General features: G+C 38.1%; 1 protein-coding gene across 1 annotated transcript in view; it reads left to right on the top strand.

Moving 5' to 3' along the window:
- Positions 1-5,805: 5,805 nt before the first annotated feature.
- The window catches only part of si:dkey-34e4.1 (carboxyl-terminal PDZ ligand of neuronal nitric oxide synthase protein), a 56,931-nt gene continuing 48,337 nt past the window's right edge, over positions 5,806-14,399 (top strand). The window contains exons 1-2 of the mRNA XM_059358375.1: positions 5,806-6,347; positions 8,024-8,095. Of these exons, the coding sequence (XP_059214358.1) occupies positions 6,243-6,347; positions 8,024-8,095 (177 nt within the window). The 5' untranslated portion in view covers positions 5,806-6,242. The remainder of the gene's footprint in view (positions 6,348-8,023; positions 8,096-14,399) is intronic.

The raw sequence follows: 14,399 nt of genomic DNA, 5'->3' as shown, positions 1-14,399 counted from the left end.
ATTGTTGTGAATCTGTTTTAATAGCTTACTAAAGATCCATGGGAAGAATTGTAAAAGCCTTTAACAGTTTGCTTAATACATTCCTACCAGCCTCAGCTGTCACCAAATGTTGGCATTCTAACAAGCTAAACTACATGATGGAAATGGTAAAGTCTCTCTTTGAAAAAAAAAAATCCATTTATTGTAGTAAACATACCTTTTTTACATCAGCATGTTTTGGCATGGGTATTGGTTTTCAGAGCCAATCAGAGGGAAGCGCCCCAGTGTTGTCAGTTTTGCTTAATTAATCTATTTGGGTGGGTAAAAAAATATAACAGGAGGGTTGTGATGTTGTTGGCTACTTTTTTTTGTACTATTTTGGGTGATTTCCAACAGGTTTCAACCATCAGAGGTAGGCCGTATTCCTAATAACCACCCACTACTCTAATTAGTTTTGTGCCAGGTCGGAGCAAGTAGGCTAGGCTTTACAAGCATACAGTCAACTGATGACTATTAACCCATAAGAACCCAGTAAGACCCAGTAGTCCCTGAAGGAAAATTATGGGGGATATACAACAGAACAAGTGGACCACATAGAACACATTTCTGATGTTTTTTCAAAAATACTACCCCTAAATGTCAAAGGTCTGTGATGTGACAGAAATGTCACATAAATGTTACATTGGGCGTTTATGGTATTTATGTTTATGATATTTCTTATTTTAAAATTAAAAAAACGACACATTTTCTGCTTACAGAAACACAAATTTGCCTTTTTATTTGCATCTCCACAACATATATTAAAATTGTGACATTAATAGTGCTATTTAACAACTCATTATTTTTCAGATTTGTTTTTAAGTAACAAAATAATAATACACCAATTAATACAACAAATTTGCCATTACCATTTGCCTTTTTGTTTGCATCTCCATAACATATATCACAATTCTGACTTTAATTTGTTCAGGAAATATGGTCAGAACAAGTTAAATGCAATACAGGACACCCTGTTAAGGGATTAGAATTGTTAAATGGCTTTAAATTTAGCATTGTAACAAAAAATAAGCTTTTTGAAATTAGCTACTTTTTCACATTTCTGTTTCCAGTCACACACACATTTTGGAGAAGTCACTTGTTGTCAAAGTCACATGTTGAGTGTGTGTCGCTTAGGGATTTAATGAGTTTAGGTGAAGCATAAAGCTGAATATGGGAGATTGTTTGTTGTTAGGAAGTGTTTGTTACACCAGTGTCACCGTGGGTTCTTATGCAAAATGCAGTTTCAGTTTATTACATCAGGAGGAACCCTTCTTTTTAGTTTAGAAAAGGTTTCGGTCATATCTCTGTGATAAAAAGACGTGTAACTACCTCAGTAAAGACCATGAAGTCAAGTCGGCTCCACTGCAGGGAAGGAGAGGAGCTACGGTTGAAAGTTGGCTCATCCTTTTATTGCTCAAGATTGCAACCAAGCCACCAAGTTTATGTTGTGGACTGGTAACAGGTGGTTTCACAATGCCATGAGGCTGAGTGTTAACTAAATCATTTCCTTTTCCTAAAAACACAAAGTGTGATAATTTGCCAATCATTTGTGACATGTTCCATAGGCACTATATTTTATTTTTAAACTGACAAACATTTTTTCTTTCTCATAAACTTTCCAACAGTCCACACTTCATTTAAGCTGTGTTCGTCTTGTGACTCTTGATGGCATACTTTTCAAATAGGTAAGCTTTAAATATGAAATATTAGAGAGAATAAAATCAAATAAAACTGAAACATTTGTTGACTCGATTTAAAGCAACTACATGGCTTTTTAACTGAAACTTACGCAGATGTAATACAGATGTTATCCTCTATATGACCTACACTAGCAAACAAGACCCTCAGCTTGCAGATTGTCTATTCTATAGCTATTCTTCGTGCCTATCCCTGAAAAATCAGATGAAATAGGACTTAATTAATATGTTTTAAACCAATGCAACTGCACTCATTTTGTCATTTGGTCATTGGTCATTATCTGTTACCTGTCTTGTTTTGCTTTGAAAACTCACAGATCAAAGTGATGGTTGTTAGATCCCTTTTGTAGTCTATAAATACCACTAATTGGGATTCAGCCTAATGTGACCTGCAGTGTTTGTAATTGTGATTAAGCTACTTCAGAGGTAGTCTTTCTTAATGAGGTGATTTCATTATTTTGTCTTTCCTCTGTATATGAAACGGTGTTTGTGACATGAATGGCCCTTGATAGCAGACCTGTGAATACTGGAACTGGATTGCTATTGGAGTAATTAACCTTCAGGGCTTAAATAAAGCATTTCATTTATTTGTGTTATTTGCATTTTAAACTGAGATAACAAAAGAAAAAAAAAAGAAAGTAATTCCTTTATTGATATCCTTCATCAAATACTATGTGTTCACTTAAATAGCTTATTTATTTACACTTATAGAAGAAAGGTATCTTATGTGTTACTGTAACAGGAAGTATTATTTGGAATAGAAAACCAAACATACAAAAATGCCAAATTCTTTAAAGTAAGTGTAACATTTCAAGTCTGAGTACCTTCACAGTCTTCTTAAAGGTTTTTACTTCTTGGTGTCAAGAATTTTCTGTCATTTTTTACTTTCATTAATGATCAAAGAACAACATCTGAAAGAGGATTTCAGGTTGAGAGTGCTGAAGAATGTTTCATAATGTGTCAGTCTCTCCACAGAAATCCAGGTTACTGTGGGGTAGTCTTTTTTTTCCCATTCATTTTCATTTATATGCAGAGAGCAAGTAAGAATATTTCCCAAAATGTCAAACAGTTTCTTCAATATATCCTATTGATCCTGCCCAAAAATGCTGTTCTTTGAATGTTATCCAGTGGACTGGACTGTGATACTGTACTGAGGATAGGATGTTTTTAGGTTAAAGGTTTTTTAAAAGTTGTTTTTCTTGGTGGAGCCTATTTGTTTGATGAATTAATCAAGTTAATGATCACCACCTGTCAGCCTTTAAATAAAACTGCATTATGCCAGCATTATCCCTCCCTTGTGAGGCATCTTCACTCCCAGATAATGTTTTAGATTCCTCATTCTTTCATTAATATATCCTAATTAATTTGATTTGCAAGGATTAGTCCAAATAAGGGCATCAGCTGCATCTCAACCGTAACTGACTATAAAGAAAGACTTTTGTTTTACTTATGAATTTATTTTGTTATTTATTTAATTTGGCAATCTTAAAAGAATCTGTAAACAAAATGTTTGTAATAGTGTATAGTAAGTAGTCAACAGGGGGCGCCATTGCATCATTTCTATATTATGTCTTAGTTTTAATTAAGTATTAGTCTAACCCAGTCTTTAATTAATTGAGTAATATTTACTCGGAGTAGCCGTAGTAAAATGAAAGAACACTCTTTATGAGAAACCTGTGATGCATGACAGGTTTAATGTAAATACCAGCAGCTGAGTGGCAGCAGTAATATGACAACAAAGTGGTAAAAAGTGGACACTTAATCATTTCCACTTTATGACCAGCAAACAGCCATTTATTGTTTAAACAGATATGCCATCTTGCAGTCATCAGACTCATTTGGCATGCAGGTAAAAATGGCTCTTTGGTGACTAAACTCTTGTTATCTAACAGAAGACTAATGGAGCTTCTGTGGATAAAAATTCCACGGACAACAACCAAATGAGGTTTGTGCAATGAATCTTGGCCATTTGATCAGGGTCCTGACTGTAATGCAGTTACGAAGAGCAAAGTACAACTTGAAAGATGCCTTTTATATTGAGAAAAAATAGCCTCTGGCTCATGGCCTGGAGTAGAATCATTGCATGATGCAATAATAAAAATGTAGCCTCAATCTGGAAAGTAAAAATAAGATATTTAATACAGGAAACGTTTTGACATGACCAAATACTCCAACTCTTTTTGTAGTGATAGTTAAGGAAAAGTTCTCAGCTCATTTACTCAGATAAAAGCAGTAATTCCACAGTGTTTAGATGCTCATTAATAAATGTAAAAAAAGAAAATGCAGATTAGCAACACAAATATATCTAGAGGTAGCAAAAGTAGAGTACTCACTATGCAGAATGGTGTATATCAGTAGTATTTTATTAGATGATTAGATAATGTAACATACATGTAAGTGGTACTTATGTATTTTTGCACTATTTTATGTACTTTGTGTAGCTGAATCTTTAATGTATAATTTTATAAACATGTATGAAATCTTAATCTAAAAAATGAATGTAACAGAGTAAAACATGCAATATTTAGTACAATGATAGTGTCATGTAGCAGAAGATGGAAATAGATAAGTAAAGAGTAATGCACTTAGTACTTGAGTGGCAGAGGGAGAAGTACTTAGATCTTTTAATTGAACATAAAAGTAGAAATACCATGGTCTAAAAATACTCTTACACTACAAGATCTCAATATAGAATGTAAGTTAAAGTACATAAGTATTGTCAGCAAAATATTCTTAAAGTAAAAGTACTCATTATACTGGATGCTTCCTTTCAGTGTTGGTTATATTATAGAATATTATAATATTTTGGATTGTTGTTTCTCAGCATGGAGCCAATTTAAGATACTTTGTACACTATTGGACTGATTATTACTATAAACAATTTTATTTTTTTATTTTATTTTAGTGAATACAGCAAACAAATGTATGTATATACTCACACTGTATTTTTATATGTATAAGTGTATCAATGAAGGACATTGAAAAGTATAAAATAGCATAAAATGCAAATACTCAAGTAAAGCACAAGACCCTCAAAACTTTATTTAAGTACAATACCTGAGTGAATGTACTTTAGCACTGGAGATATTCAAATTGTGTAGAATTAGTCTTTCACAGTAAATCCAGCTCAGGGGCCGGATTCACAAAAGTGTTCTTAAGATAAAACTTCAGAAAATTCTTAAGAAAAAAAATAGGATGTTCCTAAGAATGTTCTTAAATGCTATTCACCATTTTTTTCCTTAAGAATTGTCGTGTCTTAAGAACTTCTTAGTTTTCTCACTTAGGACGTTCTTAGATTTTAACTTAAGATCACTTGCATGGTTTCAGTAACTTGGCCTACTTAAATAATATGTTCATAGTGATTAATTAAGTAGCCCTAGTATCAAATACAACAACTGCCTCTGTGATTTACTAAGAGTACATTGTAGTGTAATCTAGGAAAAGGTCTACATGTCACACAGACTGAAAGGACATTTCAATTAACTGCCAAAATAAGATTTATGTGATACATTCACACAAAAAAACTACCCTGACCAACTTTAATGAACAAAATTTGTTAACACATTGTCTAGGGCTAAAACAAATATTAAAGAAATCAAATGAATGTCATACAAATTTGTTCAAGTAAATACATTTCAAGACTTATCTTTTCACTGTAGCTGTTTTAAGACTGGTGAGGGCTTCTCTTAAAGTTGCGAAGAAATATGAGAAGAAATCTAAGAACTTTGTTTTCAAGAATCTCATTTGTTCTCAAGTTCTATCAAAAATTAAAAAAAAAAAGAAGAAAGTTAAGAAAACAACTAAAGAAAATATAAGAATTTCTTCATGAATACAAAATCTTCTTAAATTTTGTCTTAAGAGCAAAGTTATGAAAAAACGGCCCCAGGTTCCCAGGATTAAGTGAGTGAAATTTTCATCTCCTGAGGCGGGAGGGAGGACTAACTAACTTGTCTTCCTGCCTTCCTCCCAGCTCCGGGTTGCATCATGCTTGGGAACTTTGCTCCAATGAGGGGCTTGCTTTGTGCTTTGTGAAGGGGGAGAGAGAGAGAGAGAGAGAGAGAGAGAGAGAGAGAGAGAGAGAGAGAGAGAGAGAGAGAGAGAGAGAGAGAGAGAGAGACGGGTGCAGCGTTGCCACCAACAGGACGGGACTCAAAAAAAAAAAACCCACAGAGAGCAACATCACCTGCGGAGAGAGAACACCGCTTATTACGCTGGATTTCCCCCGTGGCTTTAGAGCCAGACGTCCCCCACGCTGTTGTTTTTCTTACGAGGAGCGTGTATGGAAGGAAATCCTTAAGTGTGTGTCGGGGTATTGTCACAGTAAAAAGGGGCGCCCAAATCTGTTCCCTCTTGAGGACAGGACCTTTTTGAAGCTCAAAACAATGGACTGCGTTTCTACCGGCAACTCACTCTTGGAGCCGTGCTGCACACACACATGGGATTGTAGCGTTTCAAACGCAGGCGACATTTGTCTGTTTACTTGTTAAACAGTTTCCAGTGTCCGGGGGTCGTCGGTTGGAGCCCGTGATGCCCGCGAGGAACAGGTACAACCTGGTGGACGATGTGGCGGACTCGAGGGTGCCGCTGCACAATGAAGAGGCGTACCAACATGGGATTTCTTTCCAAGCTAAGGTAAAATCAAAACAGCTGTCCTCCATATTTTGACACTGCTTAACCATACAGTCAATTCCCCGGTGCGTTGTATTGTTTTGGAGCGGAGTGGCAGGTGCACTGGAGCCTTTCAGCTGTGGTCCACCATGAAGTTTGAACGCATGGCAGTGTGCTCAGCTACACATGTGGTTTAATGCTGCAAGTCTAATGGGAAATCGTAGTTAATATGTAATCCTTAAAAACGCTGGTAGGTGTCCCCCCTCCTTTTTTTTTTTTTTTAGCTTTAAAGTGAAGTGAACTGAGTGTATTTTCAGGTTTTCCCAAGCCATTGAATTATTAACCTCACAGGGAAGCAGCTTGACAGTATTCAGTTTTTAGTGGTCCTGTTTAAACACAGCAATCCGAAACTTTATTTAGAGCTGTCTGAGCAGATTTGCTGAGCAGGAAACGGAGTGCACAGTCCTAGAAAGAGTTAAACCATGATAGTGTTACTGGTCCAAAGTTCAGTCAACAAGTCTGCTTGTATTTTGTATCTTTTAAGTTATTTTGACTGCTTGTCTAGTCGCTTTCTTGTCTACGTTTTTTTTGTTCTTCCCGCTGTCTTTTTTTATTCTACTGAGTGTTGCAAAACACATGAAAATACAATCTGTCACTGTGGACTGTAGGGCTGCAGCTAAAGATTATTATAATTATCAATTAATCGGCCAATTATTTTCTTGAATAATCGGTTAATCATTTGATCGATAAAAATGTAAGAAAATAGCCAAAAAAAGTGTCTTTCCAAGTTCCTGCAACATCCAAGGTAATGTATTTAACTGTGTCATGAGTCCATAACCCTGCCATTTTGGACAAAAAAAATCACTAATAATTAGCTATCAAAATAGTTGTTGATTACTTTTCTCTCAATTGACTAATTCATTACTCAAGTAATTGTTGCAGCTCTAGTGCAAAAGTCACTGAAAACAAAAGCACAATATTAATGAGTAAAATCAGGAGGGTCCAAGAACCAACAGAGCCGTCCTTCCTCATATAGCAGCATGTGCATATTATATAAAAAAAACAATATCTCAATGAATTACTAAATTTAACAATATACCATGATATGCTGAATAAGTAAAGCTAAATAAATGTATAAAGCAACAAATAAATAAAATAATGAAACCCCTCTACTTACCAAATTAACAGTAAATTAGTGTCAGTGTTACACATTTTACATTTCCAAACTTCAAAATCATAGTAAAAACAAAAACAACATGGTCCCTAGAGATGCTTAATTACACAAATTTGAATATGTGCAAGCCACAAAGAGCTTTTTAGGAAGGCAAAGCTAGCTTGTCCTTTATACAATACATGAAACACATACATAGAGAAGCAGGAGTTTCATTTTCAGTGAAAATACTATGGTTTAACATGCAGCGCATAAGTGTACAATGGGAAAATATGTAAAACATTTGTTCTTTTCACCAATGCAAGAGTCAAGTAGTTCACTTTCTCTTTCTGTTTTGTTTGATGTAATAGTCCACAGGGTAGGCTTTTATGAAACCACCTTAAAATATCTTATAAATGATTCTTAATTTTGCTGTCCTGAACACCACTTTAGGATATGTTGTATTGTTTTTTTGCAGCTGTAGTGTCTGGGATAACATCTCTCTCTCATCATTCTAATGTGCGAATGTTTGTGTGATTGTTTACTACAGTATGTGGGGAGTCTTGACGTGCCCAGGCCCAACAGTCGCATGGAGATCGTGGCAGCCATGAGGAGAATCAGGGTAAGATGAAAACATAATGCCATGTGTGTTTAACCCTTAATAGGGCACTCATTGAAATACTTGCAAATTCCAAATTTCAACCCTAGAGAATATAGGAGGATATTATATACAGCCAGAATGTGTAAAAAAAAACAAACATACGGACCCGGGGGAGGGGGGTAATGTTTTGAGATAAAAATGGTGAATCTGCGAGAAAAAGGTTGCTTTTTTCACTTTTTTTCTCGTTAATCTGTGACTTTTTTTGCGCAGATTTGCCACTTTAAATTTCTTAAATCTGCAACCTTTTTTCTTGTAGATTTGCCACTTTAATCTAGTAAATTTGCAGCTTTCTCGAAGTATTAGCTGATTAGCTGGAAGAAATCCATGTGGTTCTATGACCTCACAGAGACATGGGGACCCAGTTTTGGATATCCGCTGAAGTTACCAAATACGGTTCTTTGCCCGATAAAGGGTTAAGAGTAGAGTCTCCCACACCCACACACTCCTCTTCAGTCCTGTGGTGATTGCTTCATGATGAAGGACAAAAAACTGTCTTTACAATAATAAAGTAAACACACACTCAATACAAAGAGTGTGCTTCTGTCAGATGAAATTTGTTTTGAGAGTGTAGTGACGCATGCACTGGCTGAACAACACATCACAACTTCTGGAAAAAGCAATGCTCAGATGAATTTTGCAGGAAGAGAAAGCAATAAGAGAGCACGATTGGCTTTCTTTGCTGAATAGTGCACTGCCCTATCTGGATGTGTTTGTGCAAGTTCAAGGGCACAGTGTCCGTGGGCATGTTATCGCTGCCTTTGATTAAAGTCAGACTGTCGCTTATTATTATTGCATTATTGAGGTGATAGTTTATCAGAATATCACGAATCAACATTTTCTGTAGTTCTGAGCTTCTCTATTCTCTCTCTCCCTCATTGTTGTCCACGCTATCATATCATAGTCAAGCTTGGTGTTTCTTTTGCCCCATAAAGCTGTATCAGTAGTGTTACTATGGGGATCATGTAATAATTTTTCCCTCGCATTGTCCCAGCGGGGCCAGCATTTTCCTCCAGGAGCTAACACAGAGCCGTATCAGAGAGCCCGAGTGGTTCTGTAATTTAAGTGTGACTCACTCTACTTGCTGAATTCAGACATGACAAGGCTCTTAACCCTAGCTGAGTGAATATGCAGGAAATTTTCTGAGCTACTAATGTGCATTTATACCCTGAAAAATGCAGGGTTTTTTTAGGCACAACATTCAAACCTTTTCCTTCTTTTTTAAGCCATTTTTGGGGAATCCTCCGATCCTTTTTCAGTACTTTGTTTTGGCCCCTTTAGTGTAAAAGACTGGCTTTGTAGGTGGCTGCTGTTCTGCTTTAAGTGTGAAAGTGTGTGTGTATAAAATCAGAGGAACCCCGCTGTTAAGAGATATTTTAGGCAAACTAAACCCATCTAAAAAAGTAGGTCTGTGGAATGGAGACAAACCCAGACTTTTTACGAGTGTGTATGGGAATGGGCTGAGTGTGCAGATAGTTATTTGCTGTGATTCCCAAACTGACAAATCAATAAGGTTGTAAAGTAAATATGATCATCTGGGTGATACACAGCAGGCTGAGGCAAAACATAAAACAGCAACGCAGCAGGTACAGGCAGGCAGGGAAGATGCCTTTGATTACTACAAGAAAAAAAGATTATCTCCCTGAAAAATTACACAAGACCTAGTTTGTATGTCAAATCGAGATCCGTTATCCAGCATCTATTAATGTGATGTTTCTATTTAAAGATACACACTCATTAGTGCTTCTTTAAGTCCGAGTGTGTGGATGCATACATGTTTGGTGTGTGTATATTTAGTTCCCTGGAGGTCCAAAGAAAGCCTTGAATCAATAATGAATGAGTTATTGTATTTAGGTTGCAACTCTCAGCCTGTTGTATGGAATATCTTTGTTTCTGAATTGTTAATGAAAGCAGAACACTGCTTTATAGAGTCCCTTGTGACTAATGTAAACTGGACTCTGCCTGATAGGAAGAAGAAATCTATAAAGAAACAACCTCTCATTTATTATATATTGTCATGTGTGTTTAGTGTTATCTCTGCTGACAGTGAATAGAGAGATGTAGCTATTTATAGGCTTAGTGACCAGTGGATGACTCTGGATTAGTTTCTACTGTGTCATGTCATCTTTGCAGTTGAAGCATTAAAGCGAGACTATATAACTTTGACTGAACAGCAGCCACAGAAAAATACAACCCTGTGTATTCAGATTTTTCCCTGTCACCAAACTAAGACTAGCCTTTTGCTTCAACAACTTTGGTTTGGTCAAAAAAGACATTTGCCATTGAGTTAGATTTGAAATTATGCTACCTCTACACTATTTCTCCAACAGTCTCTCTCTGTCATTGATAGTCTCATTGTGAGAGCTGCTGCACAGCGGGCTGCTCATTCTTTGGAGGCAGACCATTAAATTAGGAAATTAAATTACAAATTGCCCCAAACATCACTCAAAAAACAACTGCCAATGTGCTTAGTCCGTGGCCAATAGCCTATTCTTTCAATTTCTCAACCTTACTGTTAGGTAAAGTGATTTTAACCTTCAGACAAAACCAGGCTATTTGTTTCCTGATGTCCCCAGCTAAGTGAACTGTCTCCTGGCTGTAGCCTTTTATTTTAATGGAGGGATATAGGGGTAGTGTATACTTTTTTTAATGTAACTTCAGGCAAGAAAGTGGATAAGAGTATCTCCCAAAATCTCAAACTGTTCCGTTGGAGGGTTTCAAATTGGGACCACATCCAGGAAAACACAATCATGTCTCCTGGTGTGGTGCAATGTTGACACATAAAAACTATTCAAATCTTTATCTGTTACTGTGAGTAATGTTAGCAAACTTTAGATGCGTGTTGCCTGCTGTGAAGCTAACTAAAGCTAGCTAACATTAGCCACCATAAACTATGAGTCATACTAGACCAGCTAAGACTGTAGGCGCGAAACCACTGAGTGTATTAAATTGAGCAAGATTTAGTGTTATTGCTTGTGAATTCAGGTTTTCATTGTAGGAGTGAGATTGTGTAGAGCAAAACATTTTTGCTGTTAACTTACTGGAAACCGTCGTGTGGATTTGAGATAGTCTGGTGTGTGTGTGGCCTCTGGTTTTAGGTACATGGGAAGCAAAGATTTTATTTTTGTGCCAGCTGCTTTTTTTTTTTGCGGTGAACCCTCTCACACTGTGCCTACACTCAGTGAATGCAAACACATGAGCGGTTTAGAGGGTGGGCGTGCGCATTTAGGGTTTGTTGCCAACTCAAATGTAATTAGCTTTGTGTAGCTGAATATTGACTGGCCTTCCTGACTTTCTCCTCATCGCTTTTCACAAAAGCAAAGGCCCTGTCTTTAATTTAAAAGCGCAACCCTTCGGCTGAGGGACTGCGCAGAGGAGTTGAGAGTGATTAAAGAGAGTGAGGAATGAAGTGATGGCAGCGAGGAGAAAGACTCGAGAGGAAGTCCTGGAATCAAGAGGGGTTGCGTGGTGGCTGGCAGAGCAGTAGTCGTTTCATCTCCCTCGGCTAATCTCTTTAGTCTCAGTGGATGTGAGAAAACAGGAGCAAACACGAGAAGAGAGAGAGGGAGAGCAGACAACACAGCCCGATCATCTCTGAGCAAACAGTGAATCTGGGTTTGACAGAGCAAAGAAGCTGTGCTAGTTGAGTCTTCATACACACCTGCCATTCCCACAGTGAGAAAGTGAAAAGACACAGTTTTGTGTCCTGTGGATCTTTTCAGAGTTGTGTTTTGTTAAACCTTCTCCCATTATGGCTGACTGGTCCTACTGTGTTGGTTTATAAGAATTTGTTTAATTCAGTTTGACCAGCGGCGTAGAAACCACCCCAGTGGTGTGCAAGTGCGTTCACGCACGTGTTTGTATGTATGAATGTGTGTGTGTGCGTGCGTATGTGTGTGTGAGTTTCTGCGCCACATAATAGCGAGACCCCTCGCATTCTAACAGCCTCCGCGATTGATTAACGAGGCTGAATGACAAAGGCTGCTGTTGCTGCATCCCACATGGAGAGATTTGGTGTAGTCGTCCACAGCTCACTGCCTCAGAAAAGGACGTGTGTATGTACTGGAATTTCCTTGAGAAACAAGCACGCACTATTCACAGGAGGCCACTGTCTCTCCACAAAAGGAAACAAGTTTAAGGCTATTCTCTTCTCCTCACCCCTGTCTTGTGTTGCTGTCTTCCCCCTCTCTCTTACCCCCTCATCCCTCATATCCACCCCCCTCCATCCATTGCTGTTTTCTTTCCATCCCCTCACTCTCCTCCAAAATAGACTGTCTCAATTTAGCCCATCTCTGCTATCTACTCAGTGCTGGCAGGAATAGATTTTAGGCTGAGGGCAGGCTATGCATGCTTCCCTTTGAATTTTGATCGGCTCTAATGGGATTTTAAGCTTCCCTCACATGTCCGTCAGGATGCAGCCTCCTTCGTCAGACTGCCAAGAGTCTCATTGGAAATTACATGGCTCCCTTCTGTCTGCATTTGTCTCCATGTCTGTCTGGAGCATCTCATGAGAGGATCTCTGTCTGCCGTGCGAGAAAGTTTTTTTGGTTGCTCCATTGCAGTATAGGTCCGTTGAGCCTGTGTCAGTTTTTTTGAATGCACGCTGAACTGTTATGACTCAGTCAGGAGCAGATGTTTGGCTGCCAAGAGGGATCTGGAGGGAAAACAGGCACTCCCGACCTGTCAGAGTGCAACAGCAACTTTTACTCTTCCTTAGTCTTACTTTATGCCTTTTGTCTTCCAACGATTCAGACTTTACTCGAACTGTGGACAAAAAGACTGTTTTAAGTTTTGAGAAGCAATGACCGTTACATAGTGGTAAATATTGGCATATTAATATTGCCATTTACATCTTCCAGCTCTGGCCTGGGCGTGAGGATTTTGTCAACAACAACCCATGAGATTTTTTAACTGCCAAATCATCAAGCAAGGCTAAGGCACGTGTGTTTTAGTACAGTTTTGTTTCTGTTCCCTGTGCTCATGTGACCACCTGTCACTCACTCATACAACACTGTGGCAGCAGTCAACTTATTTGCCTGCAGCCAAAATAAATAAGTTCCACCAGAAATATATCCATATTTGTCTTCCTCTGCTATTTGTTATCTGTTCCTTTCTCTTTTACTTTATTTTTTATGGTCAGATTTTGGCAGCTGGCCCTAACAAATGCTCCCCCATGCCTGAAAGCTGTATGACACACAATACACACAGATTAGTGGTAACCTCATGTATGACTATGCCTGTGAAAATGATTTTATTTTGTATTATTATTATTATTATTATTATTATTAATAATGATGATGAGCAAGCAACATGACCATTAACAAAGCTGAGCAGGAGTCAGGACCCAGCATAAACTATTCCCAAATATCACTGAATCACATTTTTGCATAACAATTAGGAACCCTGCATGTCCCAGAAAACCATGGAAGAAATGAGAGCACAGATTAACTCCAGGGGGGCTACAGATCCATAGCAAAGTGGGGGTGGTTGGACCGGTGTTCTCGCTCTCTGCACTCACATTTGTGAATGTGGCTATGCATTATTAAGGGAGGCATGACACATATTGGGAAGCATTGTTTTCACTTTGTATTCATGCTAGCTTAATGGCAGATGTACAAGAGCATAGTGGGTGACCTATATGTGTACTGGATTAGACGTGATTTCAGCTTTGAAAGGGTGCCGTTACCCTTTGTTTATCCGAACCCTTAGAGGACGGGGGTCCCATTCTTCTTGATTAACAGTCATTTGAAAAGTAAGTCACGGCCCGTGATCAGTGTTTCAAAGTATATTGCTGCATGATCTGCTATGTTAAAGCCTCCCTCCAGCCGTTGCTACTTCCTGTTTAACAGTTAACGTTCTTTCTCAAACAATCAGATTGTGTTGTTTTTCCAACCCAGTTGTGGTGAAAACAGCAATATGGCATTGAATTTGATCCGTTGTTTGCAATGTTTGTCAGACCATAAATGAGAGATGTAGCACAATGCACTGACTCTCTCTCTCTTTTACTGGCTTTTTCTTTATCATCTCCTCCTGGTGAGGCGGCTGTCTAGCTGCTGCTGCACTGAGGAGAAGCACCGCTGCACATCCATGTACTTGGCACAGCAGGACCGATTGACAAATAGATATGTAGCTGAGGCCCGCCCTTTGAAAGGCAGTTTCATAACTTTGTAGGTGTCCAGCATCCACCAAGTGTAAAAAGAACATTTTCAAGTGAAATTGTAAGAAAATATACATGCATGCATCAGATTTTCAGCAAAATTTGAGTTTG

This window comes from Centropristis striata, chromosome 19, assembly GCF_030273125.1.
Source record: "Centropristis striata isolate RG_2023a ecotype Rhode Island chromosome 19, C.striata_1.0, whole genome shotgun sequence".
Taxonomy (NCBI): domain Eukaryota; kingdom Metazoa; phylum Chordata; class Actinopteri; order Perciformes; family Serranidae; genus Centropristis; species Centropristis striata.
This window is presented reverse-complemented; position numbering and strand designations above follow the sequence as displayed.